We start from the raw sequence: 25,814 nt of genomic DNA, 5'->3' as shown, positions 1-25,814 counted from the left end.
GTTTGATTCTTTTCTTAAATGTTTATTGGTCCTTGGGTGACTTCAAGAACAAGGCACTAAGAAGCTCACTGGATACCTGGTGGGCAGGTTGGAGCTTGCTGACCTATGAGCCTCACGAGGTGATCAGGCCCTGGCCAGTCTTTCACTTGGGACCCCCAAATGTCAATGTGTAAAAACGGCTTTTCCTGAGAATTCTTCACTGGAGAAACTAAAATCTATGGCAGTAGGTACACATTGCTGATGTTCTTGAGATGGGGAAGAGGTCCAGGATCCAATAGTTCAGTGTGTAGACCTTCACCCTAATAGCTTGTTTTCAGGCCTGTGCGTCACTGCTGCCAACCCAAGTAGAGCATAACCCCTCTCAGGCAGGGACCGTTTGCATGTCTTTCATTCCCCCTTTTCATACAACTATCTTTAGGTAGTTTCAGTGGTTCAATTCCAACATAGAAAATAGCTGTTAAGAAACTGAGCCCTTTGATTGATGTGAGCACATTGTTTTGAGCTAATCCTGTACATGTTCACTTCAGGAATCCTTATTCTGAAAGCATAAAAGAAATGCTAACAACATTTGGAACTGCTACTTATAAGGTGGGACTAAAGGTTCATCCCAATGAAGAGGATCCCCGTGTCCCCATAATGTGCTGGGGTAGTTGTGCGTACACCATCCAAAGCATAGGTAAGAGATTCAGTTGTGTCTTTAAATCTCAAGCATACATTGACATGAGTTGTGTGTAGAATCCTGTATTTAAACAGAGATGTTTAATGTGGGCAACAATATCAAATAATATAAAGACTTTGAAGCAGGAAATGTAGTGTGCTGACAGAATATTAGATTGACGGTTTATAAATTAACCACAGCAACAGAGAACTCATTTTAATGGTGGTTATAGCTTCTTGTCAGTTAAGGGAATATTTCCTCATTTTTACTTCTTATCCAAAGTTAATTCTTGTGAAATGACTTAAAGATTTCAAAACCTGACAATATTGTGCTTTCGGGAGAAAGAATTTTTTTTTACTTTTTTTTTAAACTTGTAATAAAATGTACAAAACATAAAATTTACCATCTTTACCATTTTTAATCCTCAGAAAGAATTTTAAATGATGAAGATAAACCGTTGTTCAGTCCTTTGCCTTGCAGACTGGTAAGTTATCAGTTTACTCAATTCATGGAATGGTGGAGTAGAAATTAGGTTGTTCTGCTTTTTTTAATCCAAAAAACCTGAAGTGGTTATTTAAGCATAGGTTCATTCCTTTTGCGGTAAAACCCACTTTCTGTAACAACACTGGAGACGTAATGTTTCTTATTTAATTTTTCATTATTTTTCTTTTAAATAGACTTCATCTCTTTTGGTTAAACATGTGAAAAAATGGGGGGATGGGGAACTAAAAACAAAGTGCTTGTTCTTGAATGTTTAGTGCCGTAGTTGGAAATAGAGATCAGAACATACCCTCTACCACATTTGACTACCCATTATAAGCAACATGTAAATAAGTACAAATTAATTTCAAAACAGTACATTTAATGCGTAGAAAAGTGAAGCAGTATACAATTAAAGCTTGCTAATTTTTACAATGTAGCTAGTGTCAGCTGCTTCTACTACTTACCATTCAAACTTATAATCATAAAAGTGCATGTAATTTTATTCACGTAGAATCACCTGGGGAGCTTTTAAAAGTGCCTAGGCCCTACTATGGGTCAGTTAAATCAGAGTCTCTGGAGATAGGCCCCAGGCATTAATATTTTTTAAAAAGCTTCCCCCACCCCCGAGGCCAGGATTGAGAACCACTGATGTAAGAGCCCTAACTCTTTGGAGTTTTTAAAAAATACAGATAGCTGGTCACTTTGACTTATTAAATTGGAATATCTAGGAGTAGACCTGGTATTAAAACTGCCCTGAATTGTATCTTTGTGGTAAATCAGCAGAATAGCAGTACCCTGTATTCTTAACTGTGATATATGATGGATTGACTGTGACATTCTTTTGCTACAGTAAATAAGAGTTGATAAGTATGCTGATATTGAAAAGGCAATCACATGTATAGAATAGAGTTTACTTTGGCTTTTAAGGCAGTTCTTACACATTTTCTTGATTTTGTGTACTTCACTCTACCTCTTTGGCACACTGTCGGCTCTTCATCTGTTTTTCTGCTAATATGATTTTGTGTAATCTGTTTATATTGATCGTTAAAGCAACCTTGCATTCCTGAAATAATCCCAACTTGGTCATGTAGAGTATCCTTTTTATATATGATTATATTTGATTTACTAATATTTTATCTAAGTTTTTTTTCTACGTTCATAAGAGAAATTTAATTTTTTTAAGTATATAGCCATTAGGGACGAACTCATTCTATTTTTTTGACTTCTGCTTTTCAAATTTACGTACCTCTCCACTGACCTTTCCCTCCTATATCAGAGGATAAGGGACCTCCGGGTAAAGTAGCTTATCTTTCCATCTATTGTTTGGAATCCATCCCCTCTCCATCAGTTATCCCTTCTACCTCTTTCACTCCTGGCACTTGCCCTGTTCACAAGTGTGCTCCATTATTCCTCTTACTCTTGCCCTCAATATTATCTTCTATCACCCTAGCTTTTTCATTCCTTTTTATGACCAAGCAAGCGATTTTAAAGCATATTTCACTTATTTCACCATGCAATGAAAAATGTTTAAATACAGATAAATAGCACCTACAGTTTTTAATTTCACTTCACATCCTAAGAGAAATTTTATACACAGCGAAACGTCTTTAAACAATAATGTATACTCTGGCTCCAATTTCTTCACTTTTCAACTCCCTGCAGTTTGGCTTCACCACCACCACCCCTCGCCAACACTTTCTCACTTTTCGGAAACACCTCTTGCCAAGTTCACCAAATGATCTCATTATCATTGTGAGTGGGCATTTTTCAGCCCTTATTTGACATTCTATTTACTTAATTCTGATAACTACTTCTTTGTGAAACTCATTTTCTCTCTTGATTTCTGTGACATTCATGGTTTTCTCCCTGCCTTTCTGGCGGCTCCTTCTCAGTCTGCTTTCCCTCCTTTGTGCTGTAAATGTTATTTTAAACCCCCAGAGTTTGGCCCATGACTCAATCATCTGATACTCTTCCCTGGTCAGCCCCATCTATGTCTCTGATTCCAGTTATATCCAAATGATTCCCACCTGTTTATCTCTAAACCAGATCTATTATCTCAGTGCCATTTTTTCACCTGGATCTCCTAAAGATACCTCAAACTGAACAATCCAAATTAATTTTTCTTCCTATATTTAGAGTCTTAGTTAATGTCACCACTGTCCATCGAGGTGACCAGGCCTGCCAGAAAGTTGCAAGTCCTTTTGGATGCATCTTTTGGTCTGGATGTTCATATCCAATTGATCAGCAGAGTTTGTTGAATTTCTCTCCTGCATATTTGTCCTAGTTCTTCCATTCCTACTTCTACTGATTTGGTTCAGCCCCTATATCTTTTCTTGCCTAGATTATTGTAACTGTCTCTACCCTGAATCTCACTCTCTCCTAATATATTATCAGAGAGGTTCTCTAAAAAGTAACCCTGATCATATCTCTTAAATGTTACTTCTCCATTGTCACTCACCTCCTGCCAATCCCCACATCCATGGGCCAGGATTGCAGAATCATTACTGATCCCCAAATGCTAGTCCCAGACTTTTGCCTCTGCCCAAGTGCCCTAAGCAAATGACTCCTCTTTAAGAAATTCTTCAAGCTTTGCCTTCCCTGGGAAATTTCTGAGCCATGAAGTGAGGTATACCTCATCTGTGATACTGCCTCCTTTAGCTCTCCCCTCCCCCCTTTTCTTTTCCTTCCCACCCTCAAGGCTGTGAGCTCCTTGAGAGCAGGGGGTGGGGGGGGTGAGTTTTCATTTTGAGATCTTCAAAACGAAGACTAATGTATGGTAGGTCCTCAATATCTATTGAACCAAACATTACAAAAAATTTAGAAAATAGAGAATTAAGCAGGAAGAAAAAACTTAAATCAATCACCCGTCTTTTTCATTAGCATGTTTATACTTTATTATAATAGATATTTACATGTAGTTTTGTTTCTACTCTGTTCTTCACTTTACATTAAGAGTTTTCTCATTGTTCCTACATAGTCTCCATAACAGTTTTTGATGTTTACAGACACCCTGATTTGTATAACCATCTTCTTGCACGTAGTTTCCCCAGTATTTGAAGTGTTTCCCACATTTTAGAATATTTATAGACTAAATATAAAGAAATACTGCATCACATTCCTGGGAGTCTCTTTTGTTTGCTCTCTGTCTTGACACATGTGTCCTTCTTAACTTTTCCATAGAGAACTAGCAGCATGGTAACAGGAGATAGCCTTGTTTTATTCATCATACAATTAGATGTTCTCCATTCCATGCATTCCATGTTAGAGACATGCCATTAAAGATGTCATAGATTCAGTTCCATACCATCTAGAGATTTCATTGTGCATCCAGCTTTACTTCAACTACCTGTGCTTTGAACTAACATTCCTGAAAGAGGAGAACTACTTCATATGCTGGCTTCTTTGTTAATTTTGTCGTCTCTTTATTTCAGGATGACTGTCTTAGGTCACTAACAAGATTTGCTGCAGCACATTGGACAGTGGCATCACTTTCAGTGGTACAAGGACACTTTTGTAAACTTTTTGCATGTGAGTATTAATACATGTACCATATATGTTATGATAATTTCTCATCTTCTGTAATTTTGTTTTTAGTGGTGAAACTTCCCTCCATTTTGAAAGAAATATTTTGGTAATACTGTTTGTCTTATATACAAGTTCTAGCTCGTGAATTCATATATAGCTTGCAAAAAATAAATTTAAAGTAGATTATATGCATTTTAAAAATAATTTAATACTTACGTTGACATATAATATGTGCTCATGTATTTTTCTTTAAACATTAGCATTGGTGCCTGGTGACAACCACGGAGACCTTCCATGCATATTAGATATCGACATGTTTCATTTATTGGTGGGTATCTTGTAATTTGTGTTTGAAATTTTTATCATATTATATAGCTTTATCTTAGACTTGATGAGTAATGCAGAGGCAGACAAGAGGAATTATCACCTATTATTCTTACTATTTCTGAGTATAATTCTTTCCTGAAGATCCTCAAAAAGAAAATGTTAAGGAATCCAGTTGAGAGACTTGACCTGGGTGTCTAATCCGGTCTCTTATTTTTGCCTTGTGGCTGAGGTCAGTAATGTAACCTCTCTATGCTTTTCACTATAGAGAAGTAAAAAACACTAGTAATGTAAGGGCTGCTGCCAACCCATACGGTGCTTTGGGGCAGATACAGCCCTCTGGTAACACTACTTAGCAACAGTCTGTTTGTGTGATTTAGGGAAAGTGATGTCTTCTGAACAGGTGCAGGTGGTACCAGGTCAGCACTGGCCAGGCAGTGGGTGGCTGAAGTTCAGCCCCACCTCAACCAGGTCCCCTTACTCAGGACACTGAGTGTACTGCCATGCACAGCAGCCCCAAGTGCTGCCCCCTTAATCTCTTTGGGCATCATATTCTGTGCCTGTAAGTTGGTTAATACCTACCTGATATAATTGTGTCAAAACTCAATGGGATAATCAATGTAAAGAGCTTAGAGCAATGTGTCCCTAGTAAATGTCAGCCATTGTTATTGTTCCCATTACCCCTCTGAAAACCACCACCACTGACACCACCATACAGGCAGCAGGAGGTTAACAGAGGAGCTAGCATTTATTGTGTACCTGACTGCTTTCACATTCATCTTCATTTAGTCCTTACATCCTTATTACTGAGGTATTAACAACACGTATATTATCGCCAGCTTACCAGCAGGGAAACTGAGACTCAAAGGAATTGTCTAAAAGGTTCATAAGAGGATCTCGGATTCTTACCTAGATCTTTGTGGGTCCAAACCTCATGCTTTTTCCATTGCTCACTACCTAGAAAGAGTTCAAGTTTTATTTTTGTTATTATTAACAATAAACTATATATAGGGGAATCAGTGGATAAATGAAATAATAATGCCCATCAAATGAAATAATAACGCTCTAAATAATTTTCTTTAGTCAATCCTAGTGGAATTTCTAACATGTGTACCCTTTAAGAACAAAGATTTCTTAAGGGGAGGGACTGAGCTCACAAAGACATCACATTAAGAAAATGGAAACGTGTTCAGCTGTGAAAGGAAAGGTGCTCTGTCTGACCCTCTGTATTTGGTATCCAGGTGGGCTTGGTGCTCGCCTTCCCGGCATTGCAGTGTCAAGATTTTTCAGGGATCAGCCTTGGCACTGGGGACCTTCACATTTTCCATCTGGTTACTATGGCACACATCATACAGATCTTACTTACCTCATGTACAGGTAACTCCTTTTTGTCAGATTCTTGAAGTAAAATCCTGTTTATCCTCATGTGAAAATTTTTGAAACAATTTCCCTTCTGTTAAAAACCTTAGTGATGTGAATGTTTTTACTTATTTTTTTTATTTCATAAGTTTAGTAATATTTGAGTACCACAGGCTGTATATTTAGCAGATTTTACTCACCGCTTGCTGCCTGGCACCCTGAGGCACTTTGGCTTCCTCTCCCTAAGAGGCTCCTTGTTAGGATGGAGATCAATACTGTGTTCCGACCTGAGGGATTAAAGTTCTGTGTGTTTTGTGAGAGTATTTTCATATTACATGTGAGTGTATGAATATATTTGAGTGCTTAAATGGTGTGGTCATCAATCCACTTAGTAGGCAAATACAGAGTACTAATATTGCCTTATCTTTCAGAAGAGAATGGCATGGATCAAGAAAATGCTTCTGGGGAAGAAGAATTAGCAGTTCTTGCTTTGTATAAAACACTTCACCAGTATACAGGAAGGTGAGGTCGTAATCTTTACACGATAGGCAGTTCCCCAAATACTAGGAGGTGGTAGTATGAAAAACGAATTCATTTGTTAAATAAGGGAAGTTGCTGTCTGTTGACATGTTTAAAATAAGAGATGGGGGAGTGACCTGCAGGACTTCTCAACTTTTAATATACTAACATGATTGGAAATCTCTGAGAGAGGAGTAATATACAGCACTTCCCACACATTTTTAAGGTATATCCAGGGCCGGCAGGAGTGACATTCTTAGAACCTCATGTTATTGGAGTCATTGTGATTTGGTTACGACAGTTTCACTTGGCTTTCTTTTTTTTTTTTTAATTTTTGGCTGTGCTGAGTCTTGGTTGCTGCGTGCGGACTTTCTTTAGTTGCAACGAGCAGGGGCTGGTCTTCCTTGTGGTGCGCGGGCTTCTCATTGCAGTGGCTTCTTTTGTTGTGGTGCACTGGTTCTAGTCACACGGGCCTCAGTAGTTGCAGCACATAGGCTTCAGTAGTTGCAGCACGTGGGCTCAGTAGTTGCAGTGCACGGGCTCTAGGGCATGTGGGCTTCAAAAGTTGTGGCGTGCCAGCTCAGTAGTTGTGGCTCACAGGCTCTAGAGCGCTGGCTCAGTAGCTGTGGCACATGGGCTTAGTTGCTCTGCGGCATGTGGGATCTTCCCAGACCAGGGCTTGAACCCGTGTCCCCTGCATTGGCAGGCAGATTCTTAACCACTGTGCCACCAGATAAGTCCCTTCACTTGGCTTTCCAACAGTATATGTCAAGAACCATACTGTTTGTTCTTTGACTAAGTTATCCCATTTCTGAGAATCCACACTAGCAAAATAATCCAACATATAGAAAAACCTACAGACATAAAGATGTACACTGATATTATTTATATTAGCAAAGAATTTGAAGCAATCTAAGAGTTTGCTTACAGGGAAGTAATTTAGTGTAGGTTATGATTTATGTTATCCAGAATCTTAAAATTCTAATAAAATCATGGTTTATGATCTGAAAATCATGTTAATTTTAAATTTTATATGTTACAAGTACAACTGTGTAAGACACATTAGTATGAAAATAGTTTTCCAAAGTAATACTTGCTGATATAAGGTTATAGAATAGTGGATAGTTTTTTTATTTTCCAAATTTTCTCTTTATATAGCTGTATAACTTTTACAAATTTTAATAACAGCATTAGAGGGTATATCACCAATTATACCTGATGTCCTGTAATAGTTAGGGCTACCCATACCTTTTAAGCCAATGTGCTATCAATTCCAAATAGTAGTTGTCTGTTTTCACACTGTGCTATAACTAGAATGACCATTTTTTAATTACATTTCCCAGTTATCATTGTTCTCTTTCACAGTGCCTTGAAAGAAATGCACTCTGGTTGGCATCTGTTGAGGAATGTCAGAGCTGGAATCATGCCTTTCCTGAGGTGTTCTGCTTTGTTTTTCCATTACTTAAATGGAGTTCCTTCCCCACCTGAAATTCAAGGTAATTTCTAATTTCTTTCAAAATGTAGGAAATGTATGTAGTCTTTCACTCTAGCAAGTTAAGAATTAAAGTGCATTGCAAAAATGAAAACTTATTAACAATTTAGGTCACAGCTAATTGACTATGGTGATGTACCGATTATATAATTAGGTGCATATTTATGTAAATATCTGATTTTATTTGGATGTCAGTAAATGTACTGATTTTGTACATGTACAAAAATGTACTTGTTTTGCTTTCAGATGTTAAAATTGTTCAATTGTATATTATTCATAGACTGGGTTCTTCAGATTTTAAAAAGTGAAAAGTGACAAATTCAGGTGTGGTTTTTTGTTGCTTTTTTTTTTTTAACTCTTGACTTTATATTGGAATATAGCCGATTAACAATGTTGTGATAGTTTCAGGTGCACAACAAAGCAACTCAGCCATACATATACATGTATCCAAACTCCCCTCCCATCTAGGCTGCCACATAACATAGAGCAGGGTTCCCTGTGCTATACAGTAGGTCCTTGTTGGTTATCCATTTTAATTATGGCAGTGCGTACATGTCGATCCCAAACTCCCTGACTATCCCTTCCCTCCACCCTTCCCCCCCCCCCGGTAATGGTAAGTTTGTTCTCTAAGTCTATGAGCCTGTTTCTGTTTTGTAAATAAGTTCCTTTGTGTCATTTCTTTTTAGATTCCACATATAAGAGATATCATATGATATTTCTCTTTCTCTGACTGACTTTGCTCAGTATGGCAATCTCTAGGTCCATCCATGTGGCTACAAATGTCATTATTTCATTCTTTTTAATGGCTGAGCAATATTCCATTGTATATATGTACCACATTCGCTTTATCCATTCCTCTGTCGATGGACATTTAGGTTGCTTCCATGTCTTGGCTATCTAAAACAGTGCTGCAATGAACATTGGCGTGCGTGTATCCTTTCGGACCATGTTTTTCTCTGGATATATGCCCAGGAGTGGGATTGCAGGATCAAATGGTAGCTCTATTTTTAGTTTTTTAAGGAGCCTCCATACTGTTCTCCGTAGTGGCTGTACCAATTTACATTCTCACCAACAGTGTAGGAGGGTTCCCTTTTCTCCACACTCTCTCCAGCATTTATTGTTTGTGGATTTTTTTGATGATAGCCATTTTGACTGGTGTGAGGTGATATCTCATTGTACTTTTGATTTGCATTTCTCTAATAATTAGCGATGTTGAACATCTTCTCATCTGTCTTCTTTGGAGAAATGTCTATATAGGTCTTCTGCCCATTTTTTGATTGGGTTGTTCGTTTTGATGATATTAAGCTTCATGAGGTGTTTGTAAATTTTGGAGACTAATCCCTTGTCGGTCACATCATTTGCAAATATTTTCTCCCAATCTGCGGGTTGTCTTTTCGTTTTGTTTATGGTTTCCTTTGCTGTGCAAAAGCTTTTGAGTTTAATTAGGTCCCATTTGTTTATTTTTGTTTTTATTTCCATTATTATGGAAGACAGATAGAAAAGGATATTGCTGCAATTTATGTCAGAGAGTGTTCAGCCCATGTTTTCCTCTCAGGGTTTTATAGTTTCTGTTCTCACATTTAGGTCTTTAATCCATTTTGAGCTTATTTTTGTGTATGGTGTTAAAGAACCATCTAATTTCATTTTTTTACATGTAGCTGACCAGTTTTTCCAGCACCATTTGTTGAAGAGACTAGACGGTCTTTCCACCGTTGTGTAGTCTTGCCTCCTTTGTCGTAGATTAATTGACCATAGGTGTGTGGGTTTATTTCTGGGCTTTCTATCCTGTTACATTGATCTATATATCTATTTTTGTGCCAGTACCATACTGTTTTGATGACTATAGGTAGTATAGTCTGAAGTCAGGGAGCCTGATTCCTCCAGCTCCGTTTTTCTTTCTCAAGATTGCTTTGGCTATTCGGGGACTTTTGTGTCTCCATACAAATTTTAAGATTTTTTGTTCTAATTCTGTGAAAAATGCCATTGGTAATTTTATAGGGATTCCATTGAATCCGTAGATTGCCTTGGGTAGTATAGTCATTTTGACAAATATTGATTCTTCCAATCCACTAACATGGTATATCTTTCCATCTGTTTGTGTCTTCTTTGATTTCTTTCATCAGTGTCTTATAGTTTTTGAGTACAGATCTTTTGTCTCCTTCGGTAGGTTTATTCCTAGGTATTTCATTCTTTTTGATGCAGTGGTAAATGGGATTGTTTCTTGAATTTTCTTTCTGATCTTTCATAGTTTATAGAAATGCAACAGATTTCTGTGTATTAATTTTGTAACCTGCAACTTTACCAAATTCATTGATGAACTCTAGTAGTTTTCTGGTAGCATCTTTAGGATTTTCTATGTATATAGTATCATGTCATCTGCAAACAGTTACGGTTTTACTTCTTCTTTTCCAATTTGGATTCCTTTTATTTCTTTTTCTTCTCTAATTGCCATAGGTAGGACTTCCAAAATTATGTTGAATAAAAGTGGTGAGAGTGGACATCCTTGTCTTGTTCCTAATCTTAGAGGAAATGCTTTCAGCTTTTCACCATTGAGTATGATGTTAGCTATAGGTTTGTTGTATATGGCCTTTATTATGTTGAGGTATGTTTCCTCTGTGCCCACTTTCTGGGGAGCTTTTATCATAAATGGGTGCTGAATGTTGTCAAAAGCTTTTTCTGCATCTTTTGAGATGATCATATGGTTTTTATTCTTCAATTTGTTGATGTAGTATATCACACTGATTGATTTGCAGATACTGAAAAATCCTTGTATCCCTGGGATAAATCCCACTTGATTATGGTGTATGATCCTTTTAATGTATTGTTGGATTCGGATTGCTAGTATTTTGTTGAGGCTTTTTGTGTCTATGTTCATCAGTGATATTGGCCTCTTTCTTTTTTTTTTTTTAATATTTATTTGGTTGTGCCAGGTCTTAGTTGCAGCAGGTGGGCTCCTTAGTTGCAGCTCATCAGCTCCTTAGTTGCAGCATACGGGCTTTTTAGTTGTGGCATGCAAACTCTCAGTTGCAACATGCACGTGGGATCTAGTTCCCTGACCAGGGATCAAACCCGGGCCCTCTGCGTTGGGAGCACGGAGTCTTAACCACTGCGCCACCAGGGAAGTTCCAGCGTGTAATTTTCTTTTTTTGTGTGGTATCTTTGTCTGGTTTTGGTATCAGGGTGATGGTGGCCTCATAGAATGAGTTTGGGAGTTTTCCTTCCTCTGCAATTTTTTGGAACAGTTTCAAAAGGATAGGTGTTAGCTCTTCTCTAAATGTTTGATAAAATTCGCCTGTGAAGTCATCAGGTCCTAGACTTTTGTTTGTCGGAAGATTTTTAATCACAGCTTCAATTTCAGTGCTTATGATTCGTCTGCTCATATTTTCTATTTCTTCCTGGTTCAGTCTTGGGAGACTGTACCTTTCTAAGAATTTGTCCATTTCTTCCAGGTTGTCCATTTTATTGGCATATAGCCACGTGTAGTGTCTTATGATCCTTTGTATTTCTGTGGTGTCTGTTATAACCTCTCCTTTTTCATTTCGAATTTTATTGATTTGAGTCCTCTCCCTTTTTTTCTTGATGAGTTTGGCTAAAGGTTTATCAGTTTTGTTTATCTTTTCAGAGAACCAGCTTTTAGTTTCATTGATCTTTGCTCTTACTTCCTCTGTCTCTATTTCATTTATTTCTGCTCTGATATTTATGACTTCTTTCCTTCTACTAACTTTGGGTTTTGTTTGTTCTTCTTTCTCTAGTTGCTTTAGGTGTAAGGTTGGGTTGTTTATGTGAGATTTTTCTTATTTCCTGAGATAAGATTGTATTGCTATAAACTTCCCTCTTACAACTGCTTTTGCTGCATCCCATAGATTTTGGATTGTTGTGCTTTCATTTGTCTCTAGGTATTTTTTGATTTCCCCTTTTATTTCTTCAGTGATCCATTGGTTCAGTAACATATGGTTTAGCCTCCATGTGTGTGTTTTTTGTAGTTTTTTTCTTATAGTTTATTTTTAATCTCATAACACTGTTATCGGAAGATGCTTGATATGATTTCAGTTTTCTTAAATTTACCGAGGCTCGCCTTGTGGCCTAGCTTGTGGTCAATCCTGGAGAATGTTCTGTGTGCACTTGAGAAGAAAGTGTATTCTGCTGCTTTTGGATGAAATGCTCTATAAATATCAGTTAAGTCCATCTGGTCTAATGTGTCATTTAAGGCCTGTGCTTCTTTACTGATTTTCTGTCTGGATGTTCTGTCCATTGATGACAATGAGGTGTTAAAGTCTCCCAGTATTATTGTGTTACTGTCGATCTCTACCTTTAGCTGTTAGTATTTGCCTTATATATTGAGGTGCTCCTATGTTGGGTGCATATATATTTACAGTTGTTATATCTTCTTCTTTGATTGATCCCTTGATCATTGTGTAGTGTGCTTCTTTGTCTCTTATAACAGTCTTTATTTTAAAGTTTATTTTGTCTGCTATGAATATTGCTACTCCAGCTTTCTTGTGATTTCCATTTGCGTGGAATACCTTCTTCCATCTCACTTTCAGTCTGCATAGGTCCCTAGGTCTGAGGTGGGTCTCCTGTAGACAGTATGTATATGGGTCTTGTTTTTGTATCCACTCAGCCAGTCTGTGTCTTTTGATTGGTGCATTTAATCCATTTACATGTAAGGTAATTATCAATATGTGTATTCCTGTTGCCATTTTCTTAATGGTTTTGGGTTTGTTTTTGTAGGTCTTTTTTCTTCCCTTCTTCTTTTGCTCTCTTCTCTTGTGTTTTGATGACCATCTTTAGTGTTGTGTTTGGGTTGCTTTTTCTTTTTGTATGTGTATCTATCGTAGGTTTTGGTTTTGCTATTCCCATGCAGTCTTTTTGTTGTTGTTGTTGTTGTTTTACTTATTTATTTTCAGCTGCATTGGGTCTTCGTTGCTGCGTGCAGTCTTTCTCTAGTTGCAGCAAGTGGGGGCTACTCTTCATTGCAGTGTGCAGGCTTCTCTTTGTGGTGGCTTCTCTTGTTGCAGAGCATGGGCTCTAGGCGTGCAGGCTTTGGTAGTTGTGGCACATGGGCTCAGTAGTTGTGGCTCGCAGGCTCTAGAACACAGGCTCAGTAGTTGTGGCATACAGGCTTAGTTGCTCCACAGCATGTGGGATCTTCCTGGATCAGGGTTCGAACCCATGTCCTCTGCATTGGCAAGCAGATTCTTAACCACTGCACCACCAGGGAAGCCCTCCCATGCAGTTTTGATACAGCAGTCTATGTATGTACAAGGTTTTTTATTTTTTAAGTTGCTAGTCCCTTTCCCACTTAGAGGAGGAGTTCCTTTAGCATTTGTTGCAAAGCTGGACTGGTAGAGCTGAATTCTCTTAGCTTTTGCATGTCTGTAAAGCTTTTGATTTCTTTGTCAAATCTGAATGACATCCTTGCTGGGTAAAGTATTCTTGGTTGTAGTTTCTTCCCTTACATCACTTAAAATATATTGTGCCACTCCCTCTGGCTTGCAGAGTTTCTGCTGAGAAATCAGCTGATAACCTTATGGGAGTTCCCTTGTATGTTATTTGTCATATTTCCCTTGTTGATTTTTTTCTTTGTCTTTAAGTTTTGTCGATTTGATTACTGTGTGTCTCGGTGTGCTCCTCCTTGGGTTTATCCTGCCTGGGACTCTGTGCGCTTCCTGGACTTCGTTGACTGTTTTCTTTCCTATGTTAGGGAAGTTTTCAGCTATTATCTCTTCAAATATTTTCTTGGGTCCTTTCTCTTCTCCTTCTGGGACCCCTATAATGCAAATGTTGGTGCATTTAATGTTGTCCCAGAGGTCTCTTAGGCTGTCTTCATTTCTTTTCATTCTTTTTTCTTTATTCTGTTCTGCGGTAGTGATTTCCACCATTCTGTCTTCCAGGTCACTTATCCGGTCTACTGCCTCAGTTATTCTGCTATTGATTCCTTCTAGTGTATTTTTCATTTTAATTATTGTATTGTTCATCTCTGTTTGTTTGTTCTTTAGTTCTTCTAGGTCTTTGTTAAACATTTCTTACATCTTCTCAATCTTTGCGTCCATTCTTTTTCCAAGATCTTGGGTCACTTCACTATCATTATTCTGAATTCTTTTTCTGGAAGGTTGCCTGTCTCCACTTCATTTAGTTGTTCTTCTGGGGTTTTTATCTTGTTCCTCCATCTGTGACATAATCCTCTGCCTTTTCATTTTGTCTAACTTTGTGATTGTGGTTTTCGTTCTGCAGGCTGTAGGATTGTAGTTCTTCTTGCTTCTCCTGTCTGCCCCCCTCAGGTATTTTTTAATCTGAAACATGAGGCCTTGAAGTTCAAAATAGCCATAATTACACATAAATCTGATTTTAATGTAGGAATTAAAGGTAGACTTAAATTTACTGTACCTCATAGTGCCTGGCACAAGTCATGGGGTGCCTGCATGTTATGCTGCTTTCTAAAAGTTTGTTGAATAGCATCTCCATTTAGCTAGTTGTCCAGGCACCATTGAGAAAATAATTTACCCTTCCTAATCATTTTCAGTGATGATTAAGTTAGTGTTTAAATCCATCTCTCGGTGATAAAATCATCTTACGTCTCTGTACTGCCTTATACTTTTCCAGAGCTACCCATGTTATTTTTGTCATTTAATGTTCACAACCCCATGAAGTATATCACACAGGTACCCCATTTTGCAGATGGTAAAACTGAAACATCAAGAAATTGTGACCAGTTTGGTAAAGGAGTCGCCTGACTCCACTTTCGGTTATGTCATTTTCTGTGGATCCCTTCCATGTGCCATCTTATTTACTTCCTACAGGTTATGTACCTAGCAAAATTGAACTATTTCATCTCGTGCCTTTTTTGTTTTAAGCTCTGCTGTTGCTTACTCTCCTATAGGATCTACTCTTATTTGTTATATGCAAAACTGTTTTCTTCTCTATTTGCAGCTTCTGGAACAAGCCATTTTGAACATTTATGTAACTATCTTTCCCTGCCAAACAACTTCATTTGCCTTTTTCAAGAAAATAAGGAGATAATGAAGTTACTGATTGAAAGGTAACGATTATACACTTTTCTTCTTTATATTGGAATATATATATATGGAAACAAACTTCAGTTTATCACATACTTTACAAAATTCTCAGATAGCCTGGCAGAATTCAATCCATGTGATTCAAAGTATAATTATTAGGCCTTCTTAGTTAAGGATTTACCTTTATGGTAAGATTTTTGCCAGGCCTACTGAATAGCATAAGCATATTTGCCTGGAAGGAGAGTAGTGGTGGAAATGTTTATTTCCTCATATTAACTTACTTGTTAAATACTATGTTCTGTAGATTTTTGAAACTGAAAGAAACCTTAAGGGTTATCTAGTCTAATATCCTCACTTTATTTTGTTATTTTATTTTATTGCTTGATTAATTGCTGCTTTGGGTCTTCATTGCTGCGTGCGGGCTGTCTCTAGATGCAGTGAGCGGTGGCTACTCTTCATTGCAGTGCACAGGCTCTAGGCGTGCGGGCTTCAGTAGTTGTGGCTCATGGGCTCTAGAGTGCAGGCTTAGTAGTTGTGGTACACGGGCTTAGTTGCTCCATGGCATGTGGGATCTTCCCGGACCAGGGCTCGAACCTGTGTCACCTGCATTGTCAGGCGGATTCTCAACCACTGCACCACCAGGGACACCCTATCCTCAGTTTATATTTGAGAAAACTGAAGTCTAGAGAAATTGACCCGTTAATCATGTCAAGTTAGTGACTAAGTTAAGAATAAAATTTGGCTGATTTACCCACAGAATGGGAGAAAATGTTTGCAAATCATATATCTAATAAGGGAGTAATAGCCAGAATATATACATCTAGATTTCCTACATCTCAGCAACAAAAAAGCAAGCAACCCATTATAAAATGAGCAAAGGACTTCTCCAAAGAAGATATACAAATGGTCAATAAGCAAAGCACATGAAAAAATACTAAACATCACTAGTCATCAAGGAAATGCAAATAAAAATCACAATGAGATACCACTTCATACCCATTAGAACTGCTGTAATGAAAAAGGTAGACATTAATAATACATGTTGGTGAGGATGTCAAGAAACTGGAATCCATGTACACTGTCGGTAGGAATAGAAAATGGTACAGCTGCTCTGGAAAACAGTATGGTGATTCCTCAAAAAGTTAAACAGAATTACTCTATGATCCAGTAGTTTCACTTCTAGGTGTGTATTGCAAAAGAATTGAAAGGAGGAACTCATAGAATTTTGTACACGCATGTTCATAGCAGCGTTATTCACAATAGCCAAGAGGTGGAAACAACCCAAATGTCCATAAACTAATGAATGGATAAACAAAATGTGTTATATACATTCAGTGGAGTATTATTCAGCCTTAAAAAGGTAGGAAATTCTGACACATGCTACAATGTGGATGAAACTTGAAGGCAGCCTAAGTGAAATAAGCCAGTCACAAAAGAACAAACATTACGTTTCTATTTATATGAGGTACCTAGAATAGTGAAATTCATAGAGACAGAAAATAGAATGGTGGTTGCCAGGGGCTGGGGGTAGGGGGAGGAATGGGTTAGTGTTTAACAAGCACAGAATTTCATTTGAGAAAGCTGAAAAAGTTCTGGAGACAGAGGTGGTGATGATTGCCCAACAACGTCAATATACTTAATGCCAAAGAACTGTACACTTAATAATTATTAAAATAGAATATTTTATGTTCTGTGTATTTTACCACAGTTAAAAATTTTTTATTTTATATGAGTGTTCTAGCTCTAGATTATAAGAGCTTCTCATTGATTCAGACTGTTTTGGTTTGGGTTTTGGTTTGGTTTTTTTGGCCACACTGCATGGCTTGCGGGATCTTAGTCCCGTGACCAGGGATTGAACCTGTGCCCTTGGCAGTGAGAGCGCAGAGTCCTAACCATTGGACCACCAGGGAATTCCCCAGACTGGTTTTTCAGAGTGTCCAATTAGTGGGGGTAATAGCAAATTTTAATATGTTAAGCATTGTTGCTTTCAGAAAATCAAAGGTCATATTCTTCTGATTTTAAAATATGGTAAGCAAAGTATGTGGTATTCCTCTAAGCTTCTTATGAAGAGATAAATATAATAAGCCAAGAAAACTGTTTCTCTCTTACTGGATTTAGAGAAGAAAATTTTTTAGTTCTAGCCCTTCAAAAGTAAAAAATTTTTTTTTCTCCATTTACATTAAAGTTGGTGTCATAACATTGAAGTTAAGAGATACCTGGAAGGTGAAAGAGACGCTATAAGGTAAGCTGAAGATTGTCAAAGACTTGGTTGGAGGCAAGAAGTAGGAAGGAAGCAGGACGTAAGTGTACAGGACAGCCCATTGTCCTGATAATTCATCCTGAGTTCTTCAAGTAAAAATGTGAGCCCTGAGGCCCTACGTTATTTAAGCGTGCATTTTAAAGTTCTTACTGTGGCTTTTTGCTGCTGTGGGTAGTGCCCAGTCACTCAGATTCAGGCTTCCTTTATTTATTTTGACTAAGTTAAGAGTTTCCCTGTCATTGTTACAATATGTCCTCATATTAACTGGGTTTTTTATGTGGTTTTTGTTTTGTTTTGTTTTAGCTATCCAAGAGAATCTAACAAATTAATAGACCTTCCAGAGGATTACAGCAGCCTCATTAATCAAGCATCTAATTTCTCGTAAGTTTTTATATTAGCTTATTGAGCACTTCCTACCACTGGAAACACTCACTTCTCTACACAGAACTTGAAGGATTTTGTCATTGTTTTCTTTTGTTTGGGTAGGGAAATCATAACATCAGTAGTACCACCTAACTTGTACTACCAAACTTGTAAAAAGCATGATTCCATGTTTCAGAATAAGGTATGAGAAAGGGGGTGATGAGGGACAAGTTTGATTCATTAGATGTTATCTAAACAATTTGCACTTTAAATAACACATTAACTACAAATGGTTATATTCCTAAGCAGTTATTAGTATTTTGCATATATTATTATTTTAAGCTTTAGAATAGCATTGTACATTATCCTATAGCTTTTTTCACTCAGCATTGTTTGTAAGATTTATTTATACATTTGACACATATAATTTTTAATCCATCAGTTTTCACTGTTGTGTAGTACTTCATTATATGACAGTAGCAGTAATTTTTTTTAATTTACATATTTTTTTCCTCCTATTGATAATTTTATTTCTCTTTTCTCCACTTGTTGATTGTTTCAGTACATGGTATGTGAGATGTTACCTATTCTAGAAATAAATTTGCCTGGTCCATAGTCTGTATGCATCTTCAGCTCTACTTGATATTGCAGAATTTTTTTCCAGGGCAGTTTTACCACCCTCAGCTCTTTAGCCAGTCTTTTAGAGCCTTGACTTGTGCTTTTTTATTTCATGGAGGTGCCCCAAATCAGGTGGTGACAAGAGCAGAGCCCCAACTCTGTGCCTTGTATGTGGAACTCTGCTGTGCTCCCAGAGCTACTGCTGTCAGACGGAGTTGGAAGGGGAGGACGTGGGAGCTTGCACCGCCCACACCTACTCCTGTGGTTCTGGGGTGGGCATCTTCCTGAGGTAAGGCCCTGGAAGGAGCTTTCTAGCTTTGGACCTGCCACAGTAGACATCTGTTGAGGGGTGGAACAAGAAACTACTACATTGCAAAGATTTGAGGCCACTCTTTTATTCATTTGAGGAAAATGGGGAGCCTTGTCTCCACACATCTCATATTTGGCTCATGCTAACTCTGTGCTGTTTTTTCATTATCATTTCCATCCCCATGACAATTCTGTTCTTTCTTTGTGCCTCATTGTAATGTGAAACTTCTAGCTGTGTTTGGTTTTCTACCCAGGCACAGTCAGAATTTCTTCTTTTGTTGTATCCTCATGGTTGGATTCATACATATCACAGGCTGATGTATGTAGTTGTGTACATCCGACAACGTGCAGCAAATACTTATCAGTGACTGTGTAATGGATATTGAGAATGCAGTAGTCAACAAAGCATACGAAAATCTCTGCCCTCATGGAGCTCAGTTTCTAGTGAGGGAGATAGAAAATAAAATAAGAATTTAGAAAGCAATCCATGCAGAAGAGAAAAAATAAACTAGGGAGGGGAATATGAAATGGCAGCTGGAGAGTTGAATTTTAGATAGGGAACCAGGGAAGGTTCCCTGGGAAGGTAACTTGAATAAAGACCTAAAGAGGTGGGGAGAACATTCTAGGCAGGGAGCAGCAAGTACAGAATTGCTGGAGAGTGTGCCTGCCGTGTTCAAGAAAGAGCAAGGACAAAATTCATCTAATTGTCCTGTAAAAATGGATAGGTTTTTAAAAAAAAATTATCCCTCAATAAAATTTATTTTAAAAAAAAAAGGAATTCCCTGGCAGTCCAGTGGTTAGGACTCCATGCTTTCACTGCTGAGGGTGCAGGTTAAATCCCTGGTCGGGGAACTAAGATCCCACAAGCCTCATGGCATGGCCAAAAAATAAAGAAAGAAAAATAAAAAAAGAAAAGAAACAACAAGGAGGCTGCTGCTACTGCAGTAGTGAGCACAAGGGGGAGAGTCATGGGCCTGGTGTGTCCTAGCGAGGTCTCTGAGTGAGATGGAAGCTATCACAGGGTCTGAAGGCGAGAAGTGACATGAGTTTGAGCTCCTCTGGGGCATAGATTATATCCACATCTTAGTCACCTTAGTACCCCCCAGTGCCTGACAATTTCTTGTATATGATAGGTTCTCAATAGATATTGAGATGAGCTGAATTGTTAACACCAGAAAAAGTTAAGCAAACCTCTCAAAGGGATCAGGAGACACATTTTTTTAAAAACCCTTAGGAGAAATGTAAAAGTAGCCTTTTACCTTGTGTGGCACATTTCAGAATTCTTTTAGTCGTGTAGAGTGTTGCCTTGTGTTTCAGGTCAACCTAGTTCGTAATATTTGTGTGCCTTTTTTTTTTTTTAATTTTTGGCTGCATTGGGTCTTCATTGCTGCACAGTCTTTCTCTAGTTGCGGCATGTGAGCTTTCTCTATTTGCAGCGAGTGGAGGCTACTCTTCATTGCAGTGCACGGGCTTCGCATTGCAGTGGCTTCCCTTGTTGTGGAGCACAGGCTCAGTAGTTGTGGCTCGCGGGCTCTAGAGCGCAGGCTCAGTAGCTGTGGTGCATGGCCTTAGTTGCTCCACAGCACGTGGGACCTTCCTAGACCAGGGATCGAACCGTGTCCCCTGCATTGGCAGGCAGATTCTTAACCACTGTGCCACCAGGAAAGCCCTGTGTACAATTTTTTAAATGAATAATTTCCTCATAATAGTGGTTGATACATAAATAACTACCTTATGTTTAGAAGTAGTTAACTTTCTCACACTTAATTTTTTAAATGCCAGTATTATATGAGCTGTCGAATCCTAATCCTAAATGTCCCTCTCCCTCCGTATGTTGGTTACAATACAATCCTTTTAGTTATTTTTAAACTTAGGCAGGGGTGTTGATACTTTTTCAAGTGTCTCTGCTATAAACGCCATTTCTTCTCTTCCAACAGTGGTTTTGTTTGTTTATATTTATTTATTGATATATAGTTGATTTATAATATTGCACTAGTTTCAGGTGTACATCATAATGATCCAGTGTTTTTTTGTTTTGTTTTTTGCAGGTTATATTCCATTATAGGTTATTACAAGTTATTAGGTATAATTCCCTGTGCTATACAGTAAATCCTTGTTGCTTATCTGTTTTATGTATAATAGTTTGTGTCTGTTAACCCCATATTCCCAATGGTTTTGTTTACTTTTATAAGACTTCAGTCCATTTGGAACTGAATCCAAACCTTAGTTACTAATGTATAAATGGTCTCTCTACAGAGTACGGGAATGTCAAGTGCTATTTTTAGCTGGCAAAACCAAAGGCTGTTTTTATTCTCCTCCTTACCTTGATGACTATGGGGAGACTGACCAGGGGCTCAGGTAAGGCCCATCCTGGGGAACTAGGTTGACTGGCTCTGGGCCACCAGAGCCTTCAGCATGGGGTGAACACAATGAACCTTGTGGTCCTGAAGCCTGCCTGCTAACTGCCTGGAGGGTTAGCACAAGTGGCTGTTGTCTGTGGACACTTCCAAGGAGGCTACCCTGGCTGGCTGGTTTGACATTCCCATTCCCAGCCCTCAGAGTGTCACGAAGGCCATCAAGATACATAAGGGGAAAAAATGGGACAGAGTGCAACTTTTTTCCATTTCTTACTCCAGAGAGCTGTTTGAATTGTCCTGTGGCATCCACAGCATCAGAGCACTGCAGGGATAGCTCTTTGTAACTTGTGCAGCTTTGTGGAAAAAATGGGACAGAGTGCAACCTTTTTCCATTTCTTACTCCAGAGAGCTGTTTGAATTGTCCTGTGGCATCCACAGCATCAGAGCACTGCAGGGATAGCTCTTTGTAAATTGTGCAGCTTTGTATGGGAGACCCGGTCCTCTTCGAGTGATATAAAAGAGCAAATCTTGATTGATAAGAGTTGTGCTTATCTTACTACATAAGAATCTGAGAGAACAAAGATTTAGAACATATAGAGCAATACAACAGTATTTGAGGCTTAATCACTTCTACTTTGGTAGCTTCTGTTACATCACAAGCAAAATGCTAACAGCAGTTCCTTCAAGCACTGTTAAAGAACTTTCAGACCATTTCTTTTTGCCCAAATGGGGTAAAAGTCTTAACCTAGATGTAACTTCCCAGCCTTGGGGAGCAGAAGTTGAAGGCCTGGAAACCAAGGCAAGATAAGTAGATGGGTTCCTCAGGCACTTGACTGCAAGGATACAGGCTTGTGCCACCTGTTGATGGTTCTTACCATTGCTCTGAGAAATGTGGGCTCTTAGGAGGAAGAGCTCTGGACGGAGAGTGAGAGGACTGGCACTCTGAGTCAGGAGCCAAGGCCCCAGGCGTGAGCTCACCAGTGCCTGTGCTTTGGTTAAATTAGACCCCAAAGTTATTCACATTTGACTGCTTTGCTTAGACTTTGTAGCTGAAAGACAGTACTTAGAAGAACATTTTCACCCCTGCAATTTTTCCATCCTCTTCCCTGCCCCTCCCTGTTATACGTTTTACCAACAAAATGGATAATAAATGCATAGTTTTAGCCTCTCAGCGTAAACCCTCCTGCTCAACCCCACCCCCAATTCCTCACCCCAGTCTGAGTAGGTGTAGCTTGTGTTCATTTTCCTCTTCTTTTCAGCACTTACTCCCCTTCAGCTGCTTCTAGCAAACCGTCAGAGCTAACACATTAATAGCCACAGGCGCCTGCCAAAGAGAAATTCTGCAGAGGATCTAAAACCAATAACTTGTAACTTTTCCTAAATCAGGAAAGATTGGAGTATAATAGATGAATAAACCGAATGCATCCTGAGTGACATGTGTCTTCTTTCTAGACGGGGAAATCCTTTACATTTGTGCAGAGAGCGATTTAAGAAGATTCAGAAGCTCTGGCACCAGCACAGTATCACAGAGGAAATTGGACATGCACAGGAAGCAAATCAGACACTGGTTGGCATTGACTGGCAACATTTATAATTACTTCACTACCAAATACATAAATTTGGATTTTTGTAACCCAGTTCGCTTTTCAAGAAAGAGAATAGGAAATAGGTTCTACTGAATTTGGAAATAAATTCTTTATTTAAGCTTTTCTTCCCAGTTTTACTTTTATAGTTTCTGGCTCCAGAGACTGATGAAAATCATCTTCGGTCAGCAGATTTTCTTGCATCGTTTGCTGTGTACTTCAAACGTAACTTCTTGAATTTTAGAATCCAGGAAGGAGCTTCTCTTCCTGGGCTGGACTCAACCCCTTTGTGGGCATCTGACTGCATTTGACTGTTCCCAGTAGTCTGAGCCGTGTCACATTACTGAACACAGGGAACTCCAGGCCTGAAGCTGATGCAACAGCAGCAGGAAACAAAGTCTCTGGTCTTTTGGGGTCACACTTCCTGATCCCTCTCAGTGACTCTCAACGTTGGGCCTGGGTCAGTGTCCCCACAGCTGATGGGACCCTACCTCTAAGCAAAACAGTGGATTTCAAAAGTGGCATTCCCTTGTCTCTACCGGCTGTGAGGGGGTTGGGGGACTCTCATGCTGGAGGAACCTGTGGGAAGAAGGAGAGAAGGTGGTGTCTTTGTGTGCTGGGTGATTTTCAGGGCTATACAAGGTGGGATTCCCCCGCCCCCCCCCCCCTTTTTTTTGCAAGACTTTTGGCTTTGAGGAATAAACTCATGTTCAAGGGCTTATTGAAAACTTAAGAGTATCCTAATTTTTCAGATGATATAGTCTCTTATTTCTAAGACTAAGTTGAAAGAGTGTATACATCTAGAATCAAACACTAGCAAAAAAATGAGAATTCAGTGTTTTAAAATTCCTTCACCCCCACCCCTTCCAGCATTTCCTGGAATAGATCAATTGCTGTTTACCTGCTGGCTCATTTAGTACATTTCTGGGACACCTGTGTGCCCAGGCTTTTTATTATTTTTAAACATCATTGTTCTGACTAAGAGGTGCCTTCCTAGAATGATAGCCGCTTAGTAAAATAGTTTATAACCATGACATGCCATGTACCACTCTTGTGTGATGCACATGTGCTGAGAGCTTGGGTACATGGAGAGTGATGGCAGATTTGGTGGAAGAATAAATACAGAGCCTCTCTGAGGTGAGGCTAAGGGATAAATGAATAATTAGAGGCTCTTGGATTTTTTTTAGCCAATGAAAATAACCCTTTCACTCAGTTTTCTTTGAACTCTGCATCTAAAAGTTCCATCCTGCTCAGCCTTGCACACTCCACGGTACACCCAGGAGGAAGGTTGGAAATCCAGACTTTCAGCTAAAGTAAGTGGAGATGTAGAAGCCACACTCAGTGCTTCTCCAGGGTGGTGTGTGAAGAACCCCTTCCTCTGAAAGGATGACCTTGACCCTTCTTGCCTGGGACTGAATCACCCATCTGGGAGACGGCACTTCTCACCCAGGAGGAAGAAAATCTGCTTTAGAACACAGCGCTCACCCCCTTTTCTGGCCTTCCTTCCATTCATAAGATCTGGTGGTATGGGCTGTGGATGGCATCGTGATTTTAATGTTTGTTTTGGCCTTTGTCACATCCTCATTCCTTTAGCTTTTAAGTTCAGCTTCTTTTGGCTTTTCTCCAGTTGTTAACCAAGCTTAAATTTAGAATGATAAGACCAGGTTTCTCCCCCTGTAGTTGAATTTATAAACAAGTTCACCAAATCGTAACAATACTTCAGCTTTCAGAGCTGATTTCATGTAAGCCTGTTGTTAGCAGAGGGTGTCCCTGGGTTCCATTCTCTGAGAATGTCAGGGAGTCTGAGAGAAGATGAGTTTACATGAGATAGCAACACATGTGCCCCTTTATCTTCTGGTGTGTGTATCATTAATCTAATTGTCTTCCCTAACTAACGAATCATCTTAGTCTTATGATTTGTTCCGCATGTATTATGTTTATTGTAGAAATGTTTATATAACATGCTTTCCATATCAGGGAAAATCATATCTGTTTAAAAAATTGGCTATAACTTTATTATCTGTGGACAACTTGTAAAATTTGGAATGTAGCATATGTAAAAAGTTTAAAGATATCCAAATAAATGCTTTAGGTGTTGACATTACTTTGCATCTGCCTACATTTTCTTCCTGTTTTGTTTCACACAGTTAAATGCAGTGGAGGTGTTCCACGTGTCACCTTGCTATAGATAAAGTGGGACACCTGTATTAGCTTGAAATTTAAGATGCTTATATTATTAGTGTCAGTTATGGCTGTTGGCCAAACGATCTTGACCTTCTGAAGAAAGCTTGATCATCATTTCAGCTGATTAAGTTTCATATTCACTGACTGTGACAGCTTGTGACCTTTCTGAACCACTGTGGACCTCAAATCACTGGGAAAACAGGGCACTCAAAGTCTCTCCCAGCTCCAAGTCATTTCCTCCAAGAAGGGTTAAACTCTTCTTGCTTATTCTTACGTAGTGATCTCCAGGTCCCTGTTCTAACACACTCCCCACACACTTCCTGCTTAGAAAAGACACATGTACGAAGGAAGCTACATCCTATATTTGCAAGGGAGTCATTGCCTATGAAAGTTCTGCTGTGCTCTTGAAAATCCTCTTGAAAGCATCAAACTAAAAACACTAGGTTTCTCTGTCTCCTGGTCATTAATGCTGCTCCTAGCTAGCTTACTACCTTCCCTGGTCCTAATGTCATCAGCTCCAGGACTCATTAATTCCCTCTGACATGCTCCTTCCTTGCTTTCTCCCTGCTTTTGTTTTTTGAGTCAGGTTTATTGACGTTTATTTTCCAAATAGTAAAATTCACCCTTTCTAGTGGATGGTTTTATGCATTTTGACAAATGCATACAGTTGTTTTAACAAGCCACACTCAAGAATAGAATAATTCCATCACCCAGGAAGTTCTTTCATGCCCTTTTGTGGGCACCTTCTCCCCGCATCCTGACCC

General features: G+C 38.8%; 1 protein-coding gene across 4 annotated transcripts in view; it reads left to right on the top strand.

Moving 5' to 3' along the window:
* UBR2 (ubiquitin protein ligase E3 component n-recognin 2) overlaps nucleotides 1–24,970 on the top strand; it is a 115,906-nt gene extending 90,936 nt beyond the window's left edge. For all 4 annotated transcript variants that reach the window (XM_067752922.1, XM_067752921.1, XM_067752920.1 and 1 more), the window contains 13 exons: nucleotides 528–676; nucleotides 1,087–1,142; nucleotides 4,573–4,669; nucleotides 4,927–4,994; nucleotides 6,232–6,367; nucleotides 6,781–6,871; nucleotides 8,234–8,364; nucleotides 15,291–15,399; nucleotides 17,562–17,618; nucleotides 17,940–18,017; nucleotides 18,736–18,906; nucleotides 21,183–21,284; nucleotides 22,736–24,970. In XM_067752922.1, the coding sequence (XP_067609023.1) occupies nucleotides 528–676; nucleotides 1,087–1,142; nucleotides 4,573–4,669; nucleotides 4,927–4,994; nucleotides 6,232–6,367; nucleotides 6,781–6,871; nucleotides 8,234–8,364; nucleotides 15,291–15,399; nucleotides 17,562–17,618; nucleotides 17,940–18,017; nucleotides 18,736–18,906; nucleotides 21,183–21,284; nucleotides 22,736–22,877 (1,387 nt within the window). In that variant the 3' untranslated portion in view covers nucleotides 22,878–24,970. The remainder of the gene's footprint in view (nucleotides 1–527; nucleotides 677–1,086; nucleotides 1,143–4,572; nucleotides 4,670–4,926; nucleotides 4,995–6,231; nucleotides 6,368–6,780; nucleotides 6,872–8,233; nucleotides 8,365–15,290; nucleotides 15,400–17,561; nucleotides 17,619–17,939; nucleotides 18,018–18,735; nucleotides 18,907–21,182; nucleotides 21,285–22,735) is intronic.
* The last annotated feature ends 844 nt before the right edge of the window (nucleotides 24,971–25,814 follow it).

The sequence above is a fragment of the Pseudorca crassidens genome, chromosome 10 (assembly GCF_039906515.1).
Source record: "Pseudorca crassidens isolate mPseCra1 chromosome 10, mPseCra1.hap1, whole genome shotgun sequence".
Taxonomy (NCBI): Eukaryota; Metazoa; Chordata; class Mammalia; order Artiodactyla; family Delphinidae; genus Pseudorca; species Pseudorca crassidens.
This window is presented reverse-complemented; position numbering and strand designations above follow the sequence as displayed.